Source organism: Prunus persica, chromosome G1 (genome assembly GCF_000346465.2).
Source record: "Prunus persica cultivar Lovell chromosome G1, Prunus_persica_NCBIv2, whole genome shotgun sequence".
NCBI classification, from domain to species: domain Eukaryota; kingdom Viridiplantae; phylum Streptophyta; class Magnoliopsida; order Rosales; family Rosaceae; genus Prunus; species Prunus persica.
In genome coordinates this window covers 38,602,767-38,624,542 of record NC_034009.1, presented here as the reverse complement: position 1 = coordinate 38,624,542, position 21,776 = coordinate 38,602,767, and the positions used below count along the sequence as shown (strand labels likewise).

Sequence of the window (21,776 nt, the reverse complement as noted above, 5' to 3'; positions counted from 1 at the left end):
ACATACTAGCAAAAAAACTTTATTGTAATGAAGATAGCACTATTTTGCTATTTTTTGCCAATAATGCAATGACACGTGAAAAAGTTATCATGCATGTCATTGCACTATTGACCAGAATAGCAAAAAGTGTTATTCTCGTTGCATGAAAGTCTCTCTCTACATACTAAGCTCTCAAGCACATCAAACTACTAAATAGTGATTCTTCTTGCTTTTTTGTGTTTTTAAGCCATGAATATAATTACAACAAGGATGCCTACATTCCTACTACCATACAACTCATACTTCAAACCATTTACTTCACTAAATTAAAACTTCAAACCTAAAGAAAATAAACCTACAACCTTAGCATATCCCTATGGTCTCGAATAACAAAACCAACATAAACTCTAAGAGCATTTCCACTGGGAGGCCTTAGTCTGGGCAATAGGCTCCCTAGGCCAAGAAATGCACTCCAACTGTACAAAACAGCCCAGGCAAGGCGTGGGCTCCACCAAGTCAGTACTTGAAAGCAAGAATAACCTGAGCTGTTGCTTAAGAGCTGTGATGACGTTAGCAACGAAATTTTTATACAAAAAAATTCAGAATTTTTTATTTATTTCTAAATACCTAGCCATATTCTTCACTTCACACACCAAAACTCTATACAAATTCATCTCTGCATATCTCATGTGAATAGTGATTGCCCTTAGTTTGCCATGGCAATAGGTGGAAAACTACAAAAAAATTAACAAGGCAAGTACTATTCATGTGAATAGTAAGAGCATCCACAATCATGCTCTCTATTTTTTAGTTAAATTTTAGCTAAAAACATATAAAAGTTATTTTAGGAGCTCTTTATAAAATTTAAACTCCAATCATGCTCCCTAGTTAGGGAGTCATAAATGCTATAACTCTTTTTTAATTGGTCAATCTCTATTAAAAAAATATAATAAATAATAAATAATAATTAAATATTTGAAATACTCATTAAATATATCAGCATTAAATTATAGGGAGCTACTAGGAGTCATTTCTCTCTCCTCAGATCTAAACTTATCTTATGGATATTGATTGCAATTTTTTTAATATTTTTAATTTCGGTCGTTGAATTGTATTTAAGAGATTAATGAATACGATCTAACAACCTATATTAGAAGTATGTAACCAATCTTTAATATAAAAAAAAAATCTCCAAATATATAATAACACATAAAATAAACTCAAATTTGAATCAATCAAACACGCGAAACTTGGTAAACAAAGATGACGTCACTAGTAGTACTCAAAAGCTAAATTAGCAAATGACACCAAATCAATCCTCTCAATTAATTTTAGAAAAGCATGAAATTCATCCTTTTGTCATTTAGTAAGATGAGAACCTTTTTTTCTTAATTACACAAGAGAGTATAAAGTTGGATTTAAGATATAAATTTTTAAAACTCCAACTACTTCTTACAAAAGAATTATAAATAAAAAAACAATAAAAAATATATTTTTTATATTGATATATATACATCAATCTGAAAGAAATAAAAAAACTATTTTATGTCTTGATGAGCGTGTCCGCATAAGAGAGAGAAATTGTGTGGACGTGGTTCGACACCCAAAAAGCCTTTTCATTTCCCATCAGGAGTCACAGATCACTGCTACACCGTACTCGCTCATCCATCGACGGCCTGCAGTCATTCACTACCCTATGAGCAAATCGTAGCCGTCTGTTCAAATACGCGATCAGCGAAAGCGCGGGAAAATGAAAAATTATCTGCGAGCCATCTGTCAGGTACAAAAACCACACCACACTCAGCCGGAGCGAGTCAGTTTTCCGTTTCGTTGCCTTTGCTTGTGAGAGAAGCTAAACGCAACTCTCTCTCTCTCTCTCTCTCTCTCTCTCTCTCTCCGAGCTCTGCTAGTCTGTTAGGGTTTGTGGATTTTGTGACAATGGCGCCGAGGAAACGCAAGAATCAGAAAGAGGAGCCGGCCGAGGTGACCACGGTGACGACCACGGTGGTGACTCACAGCTCCACTAGGCGAGTGACTCGGAGCTTGACTCGGGAAGCTTCGAGTGCAAACCCGGTTGAGTCACGTCCCGAGTTTCCGGCGCGGAAGAAGGCCAAGGGAGCTCAGAAGAAGAAGGAGCCGAAGAAAGAGAAGGCGGAAGAGGAAGAGAAAGACGAAGCGGAAGCGGAAGGGGAAGATGTGGAGGAAGAGAAGGAGAAGGCCGAAGAGAGCGAGGAGGGGGCTGAGGCCGAGGGCGAGAAAGAGGAGGTCGAAGGAGACGAAGCTGAGGAGAATGATGGTGAGGAAACGGAGGGGGCTGAGACTGAGGGCGAGAAAGATGAGGTCGAAGGAGACGAAGCTGAGGAGAATGATGGTGAGGGGTCAAACAAGAAGACCATTGTGATTGAGCACTGGTGAGGCAATTTTATCCCTCTGTATTCGTTTCCTCTTCTTCGTTTTGCCTTTTTTGGTTACTGAGAAATTTTCGGAATATGCAAGAAAATTTAATTTCTTATTACGCTTCTTGTTTTATTTATTTTAAAAAAATCTATTTACTTATTCATTTTTTGTTCATACCATGGTTTTCGCTTTGAGATTTTGCTATTTTCTTTCTTTTTCAATTTATCAGAACACTAGGGTTTCTTGAGTATGCTTTTATTTTTGGGGGTTTTATTATAAGTTATAGCTATTTCCTCAGAAAACTTATGACAATCAGGAAATTGGAATCGTAAGCGCTGTATTACGTAGTGGTAATTTGTAGTTTGATTTGTCTTGTTCTTCTGTTTGGTTACCAAGGAAAGATGAAACGAAAATTAAGTCAGTTTCGGTCTCTTTTTTTTTTCTTTCTGTCCTTCTTCTTTTGAAGAAAGGAAGGAACAATGATTTTGGCTTAATTTGGTTGGGTAATGGTTGTCGCTTTGTCTTTCTTTCTTTCCTCTTTACGAATGTGGCTGTGTGAGAAAGAATGGAAGAAAAGGAAAATGATATGTGAGCCTCATGGTACCTACAGAAAAATAGGAGTTAAAAAACTTGATTCACAACAATTTTTGTTTGGTATTTTTATTCATTTTCTATGTCATGGTTTCATTATTTACATAATGATTTAAGGTGTTTGGCCCCTAGATAAAAGCCAATGATTTAAGGGGTTCTGTCTGTGGTTTAAATGTAAAGCTGAGGTGTTTGGCCCCTTCTCTGCTTCATGTTTAACTTGGCATTTAGAAAGCAGGAACTGGTTTTGGAATCAAGATTCTTCTTGACCATTAAACAGTGCACATTTGTTGCGTCTGTGGTAAATACTTCTTCGTTGGTCCAACTAAAATTCATTCTTTTAAGAGAGCCTTTGATTCTACCAGCTTGTGAAATAAGTAAATATAGTTATGAATCAGAACTTAGAATGTTTCTTCTTTTTTATTTTTTATTTTTTGAGTAGTTTCATTGGTGGATACAATTTCATGGACCTTTGCTTCCAGAAACAGAGGTATGGCTGTGTATGTCATGTCGTTCCCAAACCCCACATTAGCGAGTGTCTTGTGCAGTCCGCTGCCTTTTCTGTTTTAATGAGTATGAGGAATATTTTGTAGATAGTTGGTCCTCAGTTTTTGTTGAGGTGTCCATCAGGCACAACAATATTTACTCCAAGTGACTATGTTTACATGCTCCAGTTGGCAAAATAGCCTCTCTGAAAGTAGGGAACCATTGTACGTTTCCTTTTCCGCATAGCCCATATTGGGTTTGCTTTTGCCTTTTTCAGTTAGTATTTGGTTTTTGCTACTTGCAGTTTCATCTTATTGTTCTTTTTAACTAGTGTTTGCTTCTTTTCTGTAGCAAGCAATGCAATTCATTCAAGACAAGAGCTAATCAGGTCAAAGGTGGTTTAGAGAAAGGCGTTCCTGGTATCACAGTTCTCATAAACCCTGATAAGGTATACTTGTTGAAGGATATTAATTTTGTCCATGAATTTGAGTTTTAGATGAAATGATTTAAAAGAAAGCGTTTGGATATTACAATAAGACTGAATTAGTAGAAAACCTGTAAAGCACTAGACATAGTGTATTTGAAATGACTGCATACAAGGAATCATTTGAAATCCATACGTTTCTTCTTTTTCTCTAATTCAAATATAGGTTTGCATTTTAATAGTCCAACTATAGGGGTTTCACTATATCCCTAAATGTGAAACTACTCTTCTCAAATGGACCCTAATAGAAATTGGCTTAAGTTTGATAATCTTTCACTTGAATAACCAGATAAGGGGATATACCGAATTTGGTATTTATGCATAATTGCTTTGTAGACCTGTTATTCAACTATAGGAAAGAAGTTTTAGTTTAGAAGTTATAAGTATTCAAACTATTTGGAAGCTAATGTACAAGGCATTAGGGCGCAGATTAGAATCATACAAAACCTTTTGTCACTAGGAAAATAGCAAATAAATCTCTAGGACTAAAGTGTTTGGTATTTCAGTAGTTTTCAATCAATAATTAATGGATCAAGGCATCATCAGCATAAATAATCATCTGACTTTTTCCTTTATTTTCTTTCTGGAAATAGCCAAGAAGGGGCTGCTTTGAAATACGGGAGGAAGGTGGTGAGACATTCATCAGTCTTTTGGTAATTCTTACACCCGCATTATTATATTTTTACAAGTTGCATTTGTGACGACCTCAAGTTTTTTATTTACATTTTGAATGATCCTATGGGCGAGCGAAGAGCTTACTCTTTTTTTTCACTGGAAAGGTAAGTTTTTGTTTAAAAGAAATGCTAAAAGAAGCTGTAAGGGGGTAGGCTAGACCCCGGTTGGGCATTATAGTCCTCAAGCTTGGGCTGACATAAATTAGTCAAGTTTTATCTTGGGTTGAATATTTCCTTTTGCATCTGAGCTTGCTTTGGCCCAAATGAGCCATACTCAAGGTGTTCCCTAAAGATTTGAGCTGCTGACAAGAATATTTGCCCCACCTTTACTTGGTCAGACAAATTATACTTGCAGTTGAACCTCTTTGCTTTGATTATATTTGGTGAATCAGGCCAAGGTTATGTCAGATAAACTCTGGTCCTCTCGTATCTTAAAAAAGAACGCTGGGTTAGATCATTTAGATTTATGAAGGGAGGGTGATCTTAAGATTCTGATCCATGAGACGGTTTATTATGGTGAAGAAATGATCCACACTACGTGTTATCAGCCTATTAAGAATTAATTACTTTTTCTGAGTTGTCATTTATGTCTGTTGCAGGGCATGAAGCGACCGTTTAAACCAATGAAGGATCTGAACATGGAGGAAGTCATTGGCAATATAATTGAGAAGATCAAATGAAGGAGGTGGTGCATAGCATGGCAGCGGAGTTTTTGTTATTAGAACTAACCGTCTTTTTCGGGGTAGCCAAAGTTCATTGGCTGTTTTGACAGTAGAGTTTTTTACTACTGATTTGCATATGGTTGTGTTCTAACGATGACTGTAAAGTTGGGCCGATACTGATCTGGATACTTTTGAAGGACCTAAATGATTAGCCGTCGCATACAAGTGAATGTAGGTTACAGATGATCCTACTCTTTTTGTAAGTGCTTGAAGGAAATCAGTTGAACTGCTTTAACAGCATAATATTCCAGATTCCAGATTTGATTTCCAGTTCCGCTCCACTATGCATTATTCTTAAGGCTTTCTATACCCAAGCAAAGGTTTTTATTTATTATTATTATTATTTTCTATCACATCCCAATTAGAGTTTATTATATGCTTGTATATCAGACAGAAATGGAAATCTATTCTGCGTCTTCGAGTGGTTAGAAGTTTCTTCATGACTGCCACCATTTCGTAAGTATGCCCGAGATTTTGTCTGCTCATAGGTTTATAATATCAATTTCCGTTAATGATCTTTGTTTAGATTTGATAATAGATTGAAGTTGAATGATTATTTTCCTACTTTTCCCTTATATGTATGCATTTTAAGTTTGTAAAAGAAATAAAAAAGGAAAATAAATTTTTGGGAAGTACAGAGAATTGTTTGGAGCCAGAGGAAATTTTCCATCCTCTCAAAAAAATTGATAACAAATAATATCATTAGAGGAATAATGAAAAAGAAATTTGATAAAATCATGTACTGCGTTTCTATTGTTAAAACATGTTTTTGATCTCTGCCATTCACTTTGGGGGTTTTTGGGTAGGGATGGCAACTAGCCGGTTAGGGATTGGGTATAGCAATATAATTCCCGTCTCCGCTCCCCATACCCACTCCTTTCCCTGACTTGCATTTTCAGAGAATTCCCATCCTTATCCTGTCGGGGGTTGGTATTCCAAACCCGGCCCGAATCCCCAGTTTTAAAAACAATTATAAAAAAAAATATTCATATTATAACACATAAATTTCACCTATTTAATTGAATTATAAAATTTCACTTAACTATTCAAAATCATCTCAATTTAATTCAATAGAATTTCACCATTCTACAAAGCTTAGGATAACTTTTAATTGTGATGGCATTCAATGCAGAAGCAGATATGCATAATGCATTTGATGACCAAATAACTACCATCTAACACACCAGAATGTCCATCATAGCCGAGTATGAAAACACCCAGATAATCAATTGGGGATTCTTTGTTAGCAACCCATATTATTGGTGTATTTGCGATTGTGTTGTACCATATAAAAAGGAAGTATTTGGTGGAATTTTCAGGTCCGAAGAAGCCTAAAGGGAAGGTTCCTATAGTAAAATCATATAATAATAATAAACATTCCAAAGTTTCATCATCTTACAAAGGTTAGGGTAATTTTTTAATTGTTATATTATATTATTTAACATATTTATTAATTAAAAACAAATACATCACTTATGCGGCCGGGTTCGGAAATGGGAATAACAATACCATCACCACCTCGTCTCCGATCGGATATTTTTAAATTGAGGATCCCGTACCCGCCCCATTAGGATTGGGGACCCGACGGGGATTTCCGCCATCCCTAGTTTTTGGGGACATGAAGACTGGCGCCTCCAATTCTTCCCCCTTCTCCATTTTGCTCTCTATGTCTTATGCTACATGCTTTCCTTACAATGCCACAAAAGATGAGAAGATGGCAACAACACCAAGGAGGACGCCGGAAGCCACCTGAGTTGGTGAACCCGAAACCGTAGGAGGGGCCTCTGGCTTTTGTTGGCTGCCATCAGTGGCTGGTGGACCACGCTTCAATATACTTGTAAAGACATCCACAGCGGCGCCAGCTACAGCGCTGCCGCCAGGCCCCGGAGCAGACTTGAACATTTGGGATAGCATTGTATCCTCCCCTCCAGTCTTGAGTGCATCTGCGGCCTGTGGGGCTGGCCCTTTGAGTTGATCCATGATTTTGGTAATTTGATCTTTACCTTGAGGCGCCGGAGCAGAATTGAGCATGTTGGCTAGAGCACCAGTAGCATCACTCTTTGGTGCATTTGCCAATGTTCCAGCTTGGCCGTTGATCTGATTAATGATCTTGGATTTAGTGTCCTCGTCCCCGAGGGCACCCAAATCTTTCAAATTTTGTGGGAGATTATTAGGGACGTCCAAGGCTGCTGCCGTAACCAAGTTGATGAAGACCAGAAGCACTGGAGAAGCAAGGAGGAGAAGGAGGGAAGAGACATTGAGAGAAGCCATAGTTTTTTTTCTTTTTGGTTGTGAAAATTGAGAAGGGTGTTGGTAATTTTTATAGGCAAGGCTGTTGATGAAATTACCATGTTTAGAAGCAGCAATTTTGGAGTTTTGATTGACATATCGACTCTGGCATGCAAGGTGATTATTAGCTTCAACACCCCATTTTTACATCATTTAACTTAATTGTCATTAACTGTCATCCTGCAAGTGTCCACTGTTTTCCTAAAACTGAATTCTAACAAATATAAAACCGTTTGTAAACCCTAAACTCATCACTAATATGTGAAGTTGTATATTACGTGAGCGTATTCTAGTACCATACAATAATCTATGTTCGAGAGGAATTAAACAAATATTTTCCATAACCCTATATTACTATCTTTTTGTGTCAAATATACATTGGTTATTATAATCTAACAGGCTTTCAGTTGTGTTTTTCTGTTCTTATTATGAGAAAGAAAAAAAAACCTGGTCAAATCTCTTGGCCTTTTTTTGTGTAGGGCAGAGAGAAATTCACTCCTAACCTTCAGGCTCCAACATCCAATTTTGTTTCTCTAATTATAGCAATCAATCTCTGTATAAATCCCCCAAACCGCCCTCTGCACAAATCAGGCTTTGAAAGAAAACAATAAGCAACCATTTCTTTCAAAGCAGGAATAAATAAGGCAAAGCAAGAAGAATAAAAAGATGGAGAACAAAGCCTCTACCATCCTCTGCCTTGCCCTCCTCTTCATTGTCTTCTCCTCTTCGGCCTCGGCCTTCGACATCACAAAGCTACTGGAGAAGCAGTCGGAGTTCAGCAACTTCAACACCTACCTCAAGGAGACCAAACTTGGCGAACAGATTAACAGCCGCAGCACCATCACCGTCTTGGCCGTCGGCAACGGCGCCATCTCCAGCCTCGCTGGCAAATCCCAAGACGTGGTCAAGAAGATCCTGAGCGCCCACGTGATCCTGGACTATTATGATGAGCAGAAGCTGACCAAGCTGGCCAAGTCCAGCAAGGCCACCACCCTCACCACCATGTTCCAGTCCTCCGGCCAAGCTCAGAACCAGCAGGGCTTTATCAACGCCGGCATTGTCAACGAAGGCGAGCTCGCTTTCGGGTCCGCCGCCAAAGGCAGCAAGCTCAACGCCAAGCTTGTTAAATCCGTTGTTTCTCAGCCGTTCAATATTTCTGTTCTTCAAGTCTCTGAGCTGATTGACATCCCTGACATTGCTGCCTCAAGCCCTGCTGGCTCTCCCAAGTCATCTCCTTCCCCATCCAAGGCTCCTTCTTCATCGTCCGATGACGAGGCCCCAAGCGCCTCGCCCAAGTCGTCCAAGTCCAAGGCACCTACATCGTCCGATGAGACGACATCGTCGTCACCACCAGTGCCTGACGAGGCAGGATCAAGCACTGCCCCTGCCCCTGCCCCATCTGCTGCTTCTCGCGTTGATATGGCCGTTGGTGCCGGTGTGATGATCGGCTTGGCCTCACTTTTGGTTGCTTAAGTTTTTTTTTTTTTTTTTTGGGGTTTTTTTCAAAAGAGGAGATATGAATGTATTAGGAACAGAAAAGATCAAATCTTGAAGGGTACAATACAAACTTAATGGTTTTTGTGGGGAAATGTATGTAAAAACATATACATTCTTCTGACAACCATTGTTTTGGAATCATTAGAGATTACCCTTTAAGTGCATTTTCACAAGCTATTAAATATATATGATCTATCTAATTATAATTATAATATTAACATAAACCATGTTTGGTAAACTTAATAATGATGAAATTGGACGACTAAATTCGATAGTGTCCAAATATTTACGGACAACAAGCCATTCTACGTGAATGGGTCTCTATGAGGTATACAAGTATGTTACATTTCAATATCAAATAGTCAAATTAAGAATGATTTATACGAACCAACTAGCTCTTAGTTTAGTGGTACTTCTCTTCCCAATATTAAAAAAGATCCCAAGTACGAAACCCCAAACTCCATCAATCCAAAAAAAAGACTTACAAGAAATTATGTTATACATTCCTCGAGTATGGGACAAGGTTGTGGGAAAGAGAGCCAATGGAGAGAGAGAGAGAGAGAGAGAGAGAGAGAGAGAGAGGGAAAAATGGGAGATGAGAATTGACAAAGTAAAATTGGTAATGAAAAAGAGTGGGTTTGTCTTGTTGAGATTGAAAGATTACAAGTGGCTCTCATTGGGCTTCTTCAAAAAGGTAAATGGACGGTCCATGAAACTGGTTTCATGGGCTAGTTTATTTGTAAATGTGTAACAAGGGCTTCTAAATATACACCCAAGGATTTGACCATGACACCCCATTACACTAGGCCATCTCCAATGCTAAAAGGGCTAAATCTAAATTTTCATCCTTCAAAATACAATTATTCATGTATTGTCCGGATTCAAATATTTTTTCCCCAATCCTCCAAACTCAAATTTTGAATCCGTAGCCTTATTAAATTGTTTTAAAATAGTTTTAACTCTAATAGGTCAAAAAAATCACTTTACACATGGGGTAGTGGGTCGTGTGAGTGGGCTCTACCAAATTTCAGTCTAGGCAAAACGTGGACTGCTATTCCACCCAAAATAATTGACTGAATTGATATTTTGCATGGCCCTATACATGCGTTGGGGGCTCCATCCAGACCATATTGCCAAAATTTGACATTTGGCCCTCTCCATTGGAGATGGCCTTACTCAGGTCATTTAGCTTATAAATTTTGAAATATATCATTGCTCAACACACCTTAAAACACAACAAAAATAATATTCAATATTTTTTTTCCCTAAAAAGGATGAAATTATGGGTGGCCATCTCCCTGCATATTTGATTGTAAATAATTGGAGGTTAATCTTGTTTTTCTTTATCAAATTTTTTATTATAGTAATTTTAAAGAATAATATAATTTTTAATTTAATTATCTATTAAACTGGGTGTATTTACCTAAATTTTCACTGCATCTAGAAGTCCAAAAAAAGGAAAATATTGGCTGTAACCAAACCACCCAACAGAACAGCCATTGTAATCGGAAAAACAACTAATTTCATCTCATTTAATTACATTAATCAGATAAATATTTACAAAACGCAAAAATTAGAATGATACTTGTTGAATAATATGGTTAACTAAAACCAAAAAAATCATCCAATCTATCGTTACTGTAATGAAATCTTCAATGGCAACTTTCATTAATACATTATTTAAAGTGAAAGAAACCAAAAAAAATAAAAATAACACATAGATCACATCAGCAATGGTTGGCCCTTTACATTTATTTATTTCTTAAGTTTGAGCGAAATAAAATTAATGAACTTTAGAGGCCAATATAGAAGATATACGACTCAAATTATGATCATGAGTGTAGAGTAAATATTCTTTACCACTAGAACAACAACCCGCGAAATAAAAGATTAAGTGATTAGAATGTGTTGAGTAGAAACTTTAGTTTTCTAAATTTGGGTTAATTTGCTTCTAGAGAGAGTAACTAACGCATGGTTAGCAATTTTTAAGGAGTGCGTCGACTAGAACTAATCCCAATTGGGAGAAAATCACTCCCAACCTTTAGAACCCCTAACATCCTATTTTGTGCATGCATGTCTAATTATAGCTCACAATTTGTGCCCTATTTAAATCCCACAAACTCCCTCAACACAAAAACCAAGCTTTGACAACTCAAAGCAGCAAACAAGAAAGCAAGAAAGAAAGCAAAGCAAGAAGTGGCAGCTAACAAAGATGGAACATAGAGCCTCTTCCCTCCTCTTCTTCTTCTTCCTTGCCGTCTTCCTTGCATTCTTCTCGTCACCCTCCTCTGTCTCTGCCTTCAACATCACCAAGCTCCTCGAGAAGCAATCCGACTTCTCCAACTTCAACAACCTCCTCTCCCAGACTAAGCTCGCCGACGAGATCAACAGACGCAGCACCATCACCATCCTCGCAGTGGACAATGGCGGTGCGGGAGGCCTCTCCGGGGAGTCTTCCGATATGGCCAAGAAGATCCTGAGCGTCCACGTGGTGTTGGACTACTACGATCAGGACAAGCTCAAGAAGATCTTCAAATCAAACAAGTCCGCCACTCTCACAACTTTGTTCCAGTCGACAGGTCAGGCAAGGCGGGAGCAAGGCTTCATCAAGGTTTCGGTGAACAACGGACAAATTTCCTTCGAGTCTGCAGCCAAGGGCGGGAATGGCAACAGTGTAAACTTTGTTAAGTCGGTTGTTTCCCAGCCCTACAACATTTCAGTGCTTCAGGTGGGGTCCATTATTAATGTTCCTGACATGGAGTCGTCCTCCTCGGGCCCTGCCAGCTCACCCAAGTCTGCCAAGGCCCCAAGCCCCTCGAAGTCCAAGAAGGACGACTCTGATGACGAAGCTCCAAGCTCGTCAGACGAGGCTCCAGCTCCGTCAAAGCACAAAGGTAAGGGCAAAGGAAATGACAAATCCTCGCCGCCAGTATCTGCTGACTCAGCTTCAGATAGTACAGCGCCCACGCCTTCGGCACCTGCGCCCTCTGCAGCTTCACGCACTCGTGAGATCATGGCCGTTGGTGCCGGGGTGGTGATCATGGGGCTGGTTTCGCTTTTGGCTGCTTAATTAACTAGATCTGATGATGAAGTATTGATCACAGATTCACAGCTCATCAGAGGAAATTATGAGAATGGGTTCAAAAAAACTGGGGAAAAAAAAAAGACCTATGTATTTTTAAATTTGTTTCTCATAAAATGTTGAGATAAAGAAGGCCCTTGTTCCTTAAATTGGTGTAAGTTGTAAACCCCTACGGTGCTGATTTTATCTCATTGAATTCATATTCATATCTTGTCTCGTATATATTGAGTGCATTACTCTATCATCTAATTAGTTACAAATAGAAAGAATTTGAAAGCCCTAAAACTAGTACAACACCAAACTCTCTCCATGCGCCAATATTTAATTGCAAAGCATGAGAGGGAGAGAGAAATTGAACACAACTCATTTTTCCTAGTTCGAAACTAATTAGAATTAGTTAAAGGATTAGTTATATATTCGTTTGTTAAGCTTGTTTAATGCTACATTAATTGCGGTGTTCACGCACAACTATCACTGTAGGTAATCAGGTTACTGAAATCAATGAAAAATGCTAGCAATATATTTTCCCTTCTTCATGGTATGAGTTTATCGCAAAATTATTGTGGCACATTGCTTGCAAACCTCTCTTCCCTTCTTCCTCTATTCGACAGCTCTAGAAGTGTGAGAATGTGAAGGTAAAAAGTCCCACATTGGAAAGTTGAGAAACCTAGTAAGGACTTATAAGGAGTTGGACTACTCCTCCCATTGCCAATTGGTTTTGGGGTGGAACCTCAACTTTCTTCAAGAAGTGCTGTAATACATTTCTTTGCAATATACATTTCATTTTGTTATCGTGTTAAGTTGAGTCACATAGCGTGAGTTTGTAATTAAACAAAAGATTAAAATGAGTGGTTTGTATTTGGAATTAAGCATGGAACCCTAAGCATCCTCTGAACTTGGGTTGAGTAGGGTCTCCCATCCACTATGGATAGTTTTCGTTCATATTCATTTAATGTGTGTCGTATACGGTTTCTCACATATTATTATAAATGGAATTTTCAAAATCCTTTAAAAGAGATGTCTGAATTATAAAATCTATTACTTACAAGGATTTTATGCGCGTCTAACTAATCTTATTCTCATTGCAGTCTATTTGCTCTTTTTGATGGGAATTAGCATCGGATTTCTAAAACAAGACTAGTTTTGTTTGAAGTTACCAAACTAGATTATCCTCCTAATAACTTTTCTAATATTCCTTTCAGCTAGATTATCTCTATATGTATATTATATTACCATTTAAACTTATGCCTACCAGAGAGCACATTAGCTCTAGGAACTTGCTTTATGGCACATAAAATACGTTATGAGTATAAATGCTGCCACTATTGTCGAATAAAATTTAAATAAATAAATATTATTATTAAAAAAAAAAAAAAAAAAAAACCCCTAAGTAGAATCCGTAAGTACTACTACTTCATTGAAATATTGTTCTATTTTATGAATTAAATTATATTACGGTATTGTGGGGTTCAAAATTTAAATCTCTCAAAGAAAGGATGAATCATAAAATTATGGTATATGGATATTAAATTATATCCAAGTACGACAGAAATGCATCGAATTTACAGTAATTAAGTTAATGGGTTTAAACAAAGAGTGTGTAGCTCAAGTAGTTAAGATCATTTACCATGCATTCTAGGTCTTAGGTTTGATTCCCCTTCCTCCAGTATTTTTTTTAAAAAAAATAATAATAATAATAAATAAATTAAACTAACCATGTCCAAAACGCAAGCTGTATGCTTCACCTTTATTCTATAGTAGTTTGGATGACGATGAATATAGGTCTGATGCTCGTTGCCAATGTAAAATGAAAACTTTGGCTAAATCTAGAAGTTTCGGCTATCACAATCAATCCGTGTTTTTCAAGTGTTAATTCCTGAAGTTCTTCATTTTATTTTATCAGAGTATATAAAAGATAGTAATGAGCTTAGCACATTCTAGTGGAGGCTACCTTTCCCTTGATTCTTCTCACTTCTAATTTTAAACGATAAATATATACATATATAAAGCTAAGCATGTTTCTTAAAGTTTGTGGTGTGTAATGGAATCTACGGCTCACCCCCACCAAAAAACTTTTGTAGACAGAGAAAAAGGGAGGGAAAAAAAGAAAAGAAAAAAAAGAATGTGGAAATTCGTATGAAAAATTCGAAGAATATATAACAAAAAGAATATGAAAATCGAAAATCATGTAGAGCTAGAGCTGTCCTCCAAGATCCAAACACCTCATTGATATGACATATTAAGAATGATCATTTCGCATCTTTATTTCATCATCATATTAATATGCACGTAAGGAAGGGAGGGGATTCTCTTTTCTGGTCTTGAATCACTTAACTATCGATCGAAAGAATGATCATTTCGCATCTTTATTTCATCATCATATAGTGATATGCTGCACGTAATAAGGAAGGGATTCTCTTTTCTGGTTTTGAATCACTTCACATTATATATATCCTCCAAATATAGAACTCTAAATTAATTCGGAGCTTTAAATTTCATTAAAGTTACTTGATGTCTACATGCCTTAAGAGTCACTGAGATACAAAGCAACTTGTTCGGTACTCGGATCGGAGTTGAATCTTTTGATACAAGCGATATTGAGAAAGAGAGGATTGAAAACCTCGAGGGCAACACCTCATAATAGACTCATACTATAATAATATCTTCAAGTTGTGCTGTAGACCCTAATGCCAGGCATGCAATCCACTTGACATGGGGAAGAACTTTGTGGTGTAGCAATTTCTGAGCTGTTAGCCCAATTTTTCCACCCAATAAAATGAAATATATATATATATATAATTACAAAGAAATTTCTAGAGTAGGAAGTGCAACAAAAATAGAAAGGACTAAAATTGAAGGAATTGGGTACCATTTAGGATTTTCCAAAGTGAATGGGGATAGGATTGGAGAGGTCTATATCGTTAGGACCTTGGGCATGTGAAAAGAGGAACATACAGAAGCAAAGATGATATGGTGCTCGAGGGCTTGGATGCCTAAAGGCATACAAAAACCTGCATATGCAATGCTCTACATGCGCAATGGGGAGCATGGGAATCAACTTTCAAACTCAAAAGTTGAGGACCACTATTCTTTTTAACAATTGATAGTCTTGAAGTAATAATATAACAAAGAATAATATGTTTCTAATAAACTGTTATTCCTTTTTATTCAACAATTGTCGTTCATGAGATTTAAACTCATGACATTCTCATGACAGAGTTGAACATATACAAACGATTAAGGATATATTGAAGTATTATTAGAGTTACTCATACATGATTGATCAAGTTTGACGGATTAATTAAACCCCTAACACGAGAAGTTTTGATCCTTCATACAACATCAACGATGATAAAATGATTTATAAAAAATAAAAAATAAAAAAGAGAACAGAATTTCCTGACCCACAAGAAAACTCAAAGATTGACTAATCGTAACCAAACTTTCCTTTTTGCAATTTGCACACAGTAAGAAACAGATCAAACAAAGTGCACCATTAATGAGATCACAAACCAACATTTGTACTGAAATTGATATCTTGTCGCATGGTTCTTCATTTGTCATGTTAATTTCAAAATGAAGAACATCAAGTTTTTGTGGTGTCTTAGTTTTCCACAGGTCTCTTCTACGTGGCAGGTAGTTTAAACTCCAAAATATCCTAACGTAAAACCCTAATCATGGATTTGACAAGACGGCTACTCAAAGGTCCTAGCCCCTCGATCTGGCTACAGGACCATTGTAGCCCATGTGATGACATGTGGGCAACATGGCATTTTTTTTGAAGCATTATAAAATTCCGAGTGTGAGAAACTGTGGAAAGCATGAAGTTTTTGACAATGATAATTGAGACTTAGTCAAGTGGTCCTTTTGGTGACAAATTATTGTACATTAGGGCTCAATTATATGTTTGAATTGAGTGTGACATATATAATTTTATTTGAGTGGTGTTCAGAAATCACAATTATGAAAATTATTATTTACAATAATAATTGACTGTCTTATCTTAATCATTTCAAGCATTTTGTTGGTTGAAATTTGCTGCTTTTAGATACTAAGGGGATGTTATTTATGGCACACGGCTTTTCTTTTTAAGGAAAAATTCCATATTTTATTGGCAGACTTACTATCCTTTTCTTTTAATTTGCTTTTTAGATCAAGCAATATCAACAACTTCCAAGTACATATATATATACAGCGATAAGTAGTGGATGAATACTTTTCTTTTTAATTTTAAATTTTTGATAAAAGAGACGCAAAAGAGACGTAAGGTCTACGAATCGAATATTTAAAGTCATTTGCTAGTTAACCTTAAATGTAAAAGTAAATATTCTACTAATCAATAATATAAAAGCAAATACCGAGTGTGAACGGCAACACTTTTAGAATAAAAATTTGAAAACAAGTATATATGATTTTGGAAGCTTGTGATTCATAAAATTTGAAGTTCAAATAAAAATCCACAGATCCTCACATATTCATATTTAACTAAATCGTATAATATATCATATATGTACTAATCACATTACTAATTAACTTGTCTTTTTCATTAGTCTAGACTCTAACTAATTTTCCTTCTCATAAATCTAGGCTCGAAAATCACAAACAAAATCCAAACCTGATTTGACAAGACAGCGTGAGCAAAGCAAGGCTTTTTTAAGGTTGCAAAAAATCACAAGTAGCAAAGGAGTACGTGTCTCCAACAGAAAGAAACCCAAACATCTGCTTTCAGTCGCCAAACCCACCAACATCCCAAGATCCACACAAGAAAATCAAAATATGCCTCAATCACTCCCACTCCCTTCACGTGGACATCTCGTGATCTAAGTGGGTTTCTTTCCATCATTTGACTTTCTTCTTTTTTGAATCTTTTCTTAATGAATGAATAGTGGCATGCATTGCCCCAAACCTAGCAATATAAAAGATTCCCCATAAAAAAATTTAAATAAATAAAAAATAAAAAGCACACTCGAAAAAGCTACATTTAGCTTAGCTTGCAATGTTGAAGCTACACAAAGATTCCTCCAAACCCCAACCCCACGGAATTGGATGTGTGTGGATGGTGCTGAATTGTGCCCTAAATCAAACCCTAGGGGCATCATCCATGCAGCACCCTCATAATTTTAATCCCATTGGGTCCCACTTAATCTAGATTCTCTTCCAAAGCCAAACATGCCCACACCACAATCCACCATCCTTTTCAGTTTCTCCCTCCCACTCAAAGAGTATTTCCCCCTTGTTTTTATTTGTCCCTTTGACACATATAAATACCCCTTCCCCCCCTCCTCTTTTGCCACAACACAACACAATTCAATTCATTTCCTTATCCTCTCTCTCATCTCCAAACAAACAGCATTTGCATCAATTTACCCTCCACCCAAAAAAACCAAAGCACTAGCTACTACCAAAGAAAGAAGAAACACAATGTCTGGGGTTTGGGTTTTCAAGAACGGGGTGATTCGTCTGGTGGAAAATCCACAGGCTGAGACATCTTCTAGGAAGAAGGCCTTGGTGCACTTGCCAAGTGGACAGGTGGTGTCGTCCTACTCGACGCTCGAGCAAATATTGACCGGGTTAGGGTGGGAGAGGTACTATGGAGGCGACCCCGACCTCTTCCAATTCCACAAGCGATCTTCCATTGACCTAATCTCTCTCCCCAGAGACTTCTCCAAGTTCAACTCCGTTTACATGTACGATATTGTCATTAAAAACCCCAACATCTTCCATGTCCGAGACATGTAGGTGTAGCTATATGCGAGTGACACATGATCAGTTGGTATCCTAAAGTTGTGTGAGTCTCATTTGTTACGTTTAATTTCCTTCTTTATGTCATCCTTAGTTGGTTCAGTGTTTGATATGTTTTGGGTTTAATTTTATTTGCTTGTAATAAAGAGTACATCTACATGTTGTTTGTGTTATTTGGGGATATATATATATATATTATATATATTGGATTGCTTTGTAAAATATTGGCTTTGTGATCATCTAATAAGAAGTTCTTGTGATTTGGAGCAAATGGGTCGACTATATTTTTTTTAATTTACATTTTGTGCTGTGTGTGTTATTTGGAGAGCATAGATAGGTGCGTTGCTACTGCGAAAGAGACAGTGGCAGTTTGGTAATTACAATCACTAAGCACAGCTCACGGCTATATATACCAACGACATGCCCATGATTTGATAGTTACTGCTATGATTCTCTGAAAAAGAAGGAAAGAGTTATATAAATAAAACCTGACTAATTAATTAAGTTAAACTAGAACTATTTAATTAACTGTTCTCTAGAATAAAAGCTGTATTTTTCAAGAGAAATCTTTCCCGATCTTCTACTAAGAGAAAGATATCGTCACGACAACTAAAATTTTCCTTAGAATTTGCTTATAATTTTCACATTAGAATTCCACAATGGATATATATTTGCCTTTTTTTTTTGGAATTTATGGATAAAATGTTTTTCTCTTATCAAAATTTGGGGGGAGTAAGATTAAGAAGTAGAGGGACAAAACATTATCCAATATCCAAATCATGTGAAGGGAAAGAGAACCAATTTATCCAAAATCATAAAACAAGAGTACTTTTTATTGATTGGAGATGATTCTTGTACAGCAACATTGAGGTCCCCAACATGAGCATGAGGGGGAGGAAGATCAAAATCTTCAAAATGTGAGGGGTTTCACGTGAAGGAGATGGAGACACTAGATCACAGGGCCAGGTGGCACATGCCAAGTGTCGAAATGGGATTGTGGATTTCACTTGAGCTTTTCACAGATGGAGTGTGTTCGCACGTGGCACAGCCCTTTAAATCCAAGGAAACGAATTTAATGTAGCAGAGTGACCACACACCACTCTTTTAGAGACCGTGAAAAGCGTACGAGTAGAAAACAAAGAAATGACATTGTGCCAGCATTCACACTACTGAACTGAACTTAAAAAGGGTGATTACCCCTCTTCTCCCTCCTCTCTTCTTTCATTTTTCTTTTGCAGTAGCCATCACCACCACAACTTCTACCACCATCGTCACCCACACCATACTCATTCACATCACTACCATTCAACCACCATTGTCACCACCACACCCACCCCATGTTGCCATCATCACCAACAATTGTCGGTCTTGAAGTTTTGAAGGCCTTGTGTGAAACTTAAAATGGGACCCTCACATAATCTAATCCAAATACTAAAAATAATCATTTTTCATTACTTAAGGTCATCAAACAATTTTTTTATAACTAAAATTCATCATCAACAATGGCAATCACAAATTTTGATTGGTCTTTATGAATTTAGGAATTAGAATTTTCATATTTTGGTGTTGAAATTCCTGAATTTGAAAGAAAAACAAAATTGTCAAAGGATTGAACAAAAGAGGCAAAGAGATTGATGAATGATGATGATTAACTTTTTTTTCCTTTCTGATGTTGACGAAAGTGTGAGGATATATATATATATATTGCTGGATGTTGGTTATTTTTATATATTTTTTAAAATGTTTTTATAAAGAAAAGAAAAAAGAGAATAAAAATACAGCCCAAAGGATGTTCTTGCTGCTCGAACCAAGTCAGCGAACACATGCTTGCATCAATGTGCTGACGAGCTGGAATTGAATTCAGTACAAGTATTTTTCTTTTTTTGGTCCAAATTTTGACCCTATTGCAGTGCAGTATTTTTCTTGTTGCCCTTTTGAATACGTGTTTTGATTCTTTCCTATCCAAAATCAAAACACGTATTTTTCTTTTAGTTGTATTGAAACTCTTATTTCCAAATTTTCTTCACATTTAAGTTCATTGTTGTGTCACGTGCTAAGGCTGACAGTAGAAGTTTTGAGGCGGTAGGAAGGAGGGGTAAGGGACCCCCAAGTGCAACGATTCTATTGTATATGTCTGTTGCGGTCCGACTGGAAACTCGGGCTAAATTCCAATCCGCCTGGAATTGGGCTTGGTGAAGTTTTGGAGGCCAAAATACATTGGTCGTGGGACTATTTTGGGCTAACCCAAATCTCAGTTTTTGAGTTTCAGATCAACTCCACATCTTAATTTATTTTTTATTTATAATATCAGAATTTAAATTAGAGATCTCTAAACATGATTTTAAAATTATAGTGTCACCAGCAAAGCCAACAAGTATAAGAACCACAGAATGAAACGAAAGCACCGGTTTTGGATACACCACGTGACTGGTGTACTATCCAATATACAAACGATATGTGAAAATATTTTATTTTTATAACCTATATGTTAAACAATATTTCCACATGTAACATGTGTATTGGATAGTTTATAATCCGTTATTAACTTGGTGTTGAGATCAAATATATTATACACTCCTAAAAAAAGCAATAAAACAAAATTGTAAAACCCAATTGTTAGCCCCTAACTATCTAACAGAGCATGAGCATGAGCACCATAACAAGTAATTAAGAAAAGAATCATGAGCACTATAACAAGTAATTCCGTAATTGTAAGGCTAATTTAATTTATTAAAATTAACAATTCGATTAATTTGTAAATTCAAAGACTGACTCCAGGAAACTATGAATTATTAAACCTTCAAAATACCTACTACAAGACACCAAATTTAATTCCCTTTTGATGATCGATGCTTCAATAATTTGCAAAGAAGCGAACCGGCAGTTATTAAGCCGCCGGTAAATATCGTGAGCGGCAACCCCCACGATCTCGAGGGTGTTTGAAATTTCGCGAGCATGTCCTTTGTGCCCTTAACGAGCATTGTCAATTGGCACACGGGACAACCGCCGCCGCGACTCCTCCCCCTACTATGCAGCCACCGCCGCACAATGCAATCTTGATGAAAAAGATGTGAGCAAGGCAAGCGAGAAATCATACTAATCTTCTTGGGCACCCCTTCTTCTTGTTGATGTTGACGATGATCTTCTTCTTCTTCTCCAAGAGGAGGAGGAGAATCAAGGGCCTCGCCACAAATTAGACATGCCCTACATCTAACCTCTTCTTCCAGCCTAACCATCACTCTGTCCAAACCGTCCACACCCTCAGAACGAGGTTTATGAAAAGGAAATTTAGGACGATAGAATAATCCAAGCAGCTTGTAATATAATGGTTCCTCAACACTTGTTCGAAAACCTAACGATGGGGGTATATTCTTATTATTATAGTTATTCAAAGTCACCTCCTCCATGACCATGAGGATAGTAACTGTAGGCAACCCCTCCCGGCTGCTTCCGTGGATGGCCACATCATCAACGGCCTTGAAATATTTTCCAAATAATACCCCGGTGTTCATCTTCTGGGACACCCATCCTGATAAGGTTGGCGGCCAGAACCTTTCTATACCGACGCCGGATTCTCCTGCTGTTGCCTTCGGCTGATAGCTTGAGACGAGAGAGAGGGACCGTAACTCCTCTTTCGGTTAGGAGGTCTGGATCGCCGGAGCTTCCTCTGACACGGTTGAAGAGCTTCAAGCGGATCGGAAACCCGTCGTCCATACTGATTTGGATTACAGTAGTTTCGGGTACTGCTGTTTCTCGACTTTCCATAGTAATAAGTACTGTGCTACGAAAAAGATGCGTCTCCGTCGACATGCTTGATTGATTTTTATGATCTTTCA

At 37.3% G+C, this 21,776-nt stretch overlaps 4 protein-coding genes across 4 annotated transcripts; all 4 read left to right on the top strand.

Annotated features, from left to right (window-relative positions):
• On the top strand, positions 1,773-5,611 carry LOC18791132 (sodium/potassium/calcium exchanger 1). The gene is made up of 4 exons (XM_007224742.2): positions 1,773-2,390; positions 3,802-3,898; positions 4,528-4,587; positions 5,208-5,611. Exons 1-4 carry the CDS (start codon positions 1,918-1,920, stop codon positions 5,286-5,288), a joined length of 711 nt encoding a protein of 236 aa, XP_007224804.2. The 5' UTR covers positions 1,773-1,917; the 3' UTR covers positions 5,289-5,611.
• On the top strand, positions 8,215-9,447 carry LOC18788380 (fasciclin-like arabinogalactan protein 14). The gene has a single exon (XM_007224665.2). It carries the CDS (start codon positions 8,286-8,288, stop codon positions 9,090-9,092), a length of 807 nt encoding a protein of 268 aa, XP_007224727.1. The 5' UTR covers positions 8,215-8,285; the 3' UTR covers positions 9,093-9,447.
• Positions 11,261-12,418, top strand: LOC18792311 (fasciclin-like arabinogalactan protein 14). Its single transcript, XM_007221792.2, has one exon. It carries the CDS (start codon positions 11,329-11,331, stop codon positions 12,184-12,186), a length of 858 nt encoding a protein of 285 aa, XP_007221854.1. The 5' UTR covers positions 11,261-11,328; the 3' UTR covers positions 12,187-12,418.
• On the top strand, positions 17,004-18,211 carry LOC18793796 (flowering-promoting factor 1). Its single transcript, XM_020554659.1, has one exon. It carries the CDS (start codon positions 17,368-17,370, stop codon positions 17,935-17,937), a length of 570 nt encoding a protein of 189 aa, XP_020410248.1. The 5' UTR covers positions 17,004-17,367; the 3' UTR covers positions 17,938-18,211.

Excerpts from the sequence above, each read along its gene's own strand:
- LOC18792311 (XM_007221792.2), top strand. The coding sequence starts at position 11,329 with ATGGAACATAGAGCCTCTTCCCTCCTCTTCTTCTTCTTCCTTGCCGTC.
- LOC18791132 (XM_007224742.2), top strand. The coding sequence starts at position 1,918 with ATGGCGCCGAGGAAACGCAAGAATCAGAAAGAGGAGCCGGCCGAGGTG. Across the intron at positions 2,391-3,801 it reads ACCATTGTGATTGAGCACTG|CAAGCAATGCAATTCATTCA; the intron begins GTGAGGCAATTT and ends TCTTTTCTGTAG. Across the intron at positions 4,588-5,207 it reads AGACATTCATCAGTCTTTTG|GGCATGAAGCGACCGTTTAA; the intron begins GTAATTCTTACA and ends TGTCTGTTGCAG.
- LOC18793796 (XM_020554659.1), top strand. The coding sequence starts at position 17,368 with ATGCCCACACCACAATCCACCATCCTTTTCAGTTTCTCCCTCCCACTC.
- LOC18788380 (XM_007224665.2), top strand. The coding sequence starts at position 8,286 with ATGGAGAACAAAGCCTCTACCATCCTCTGCCTTGCCCTCCTCTTCATT.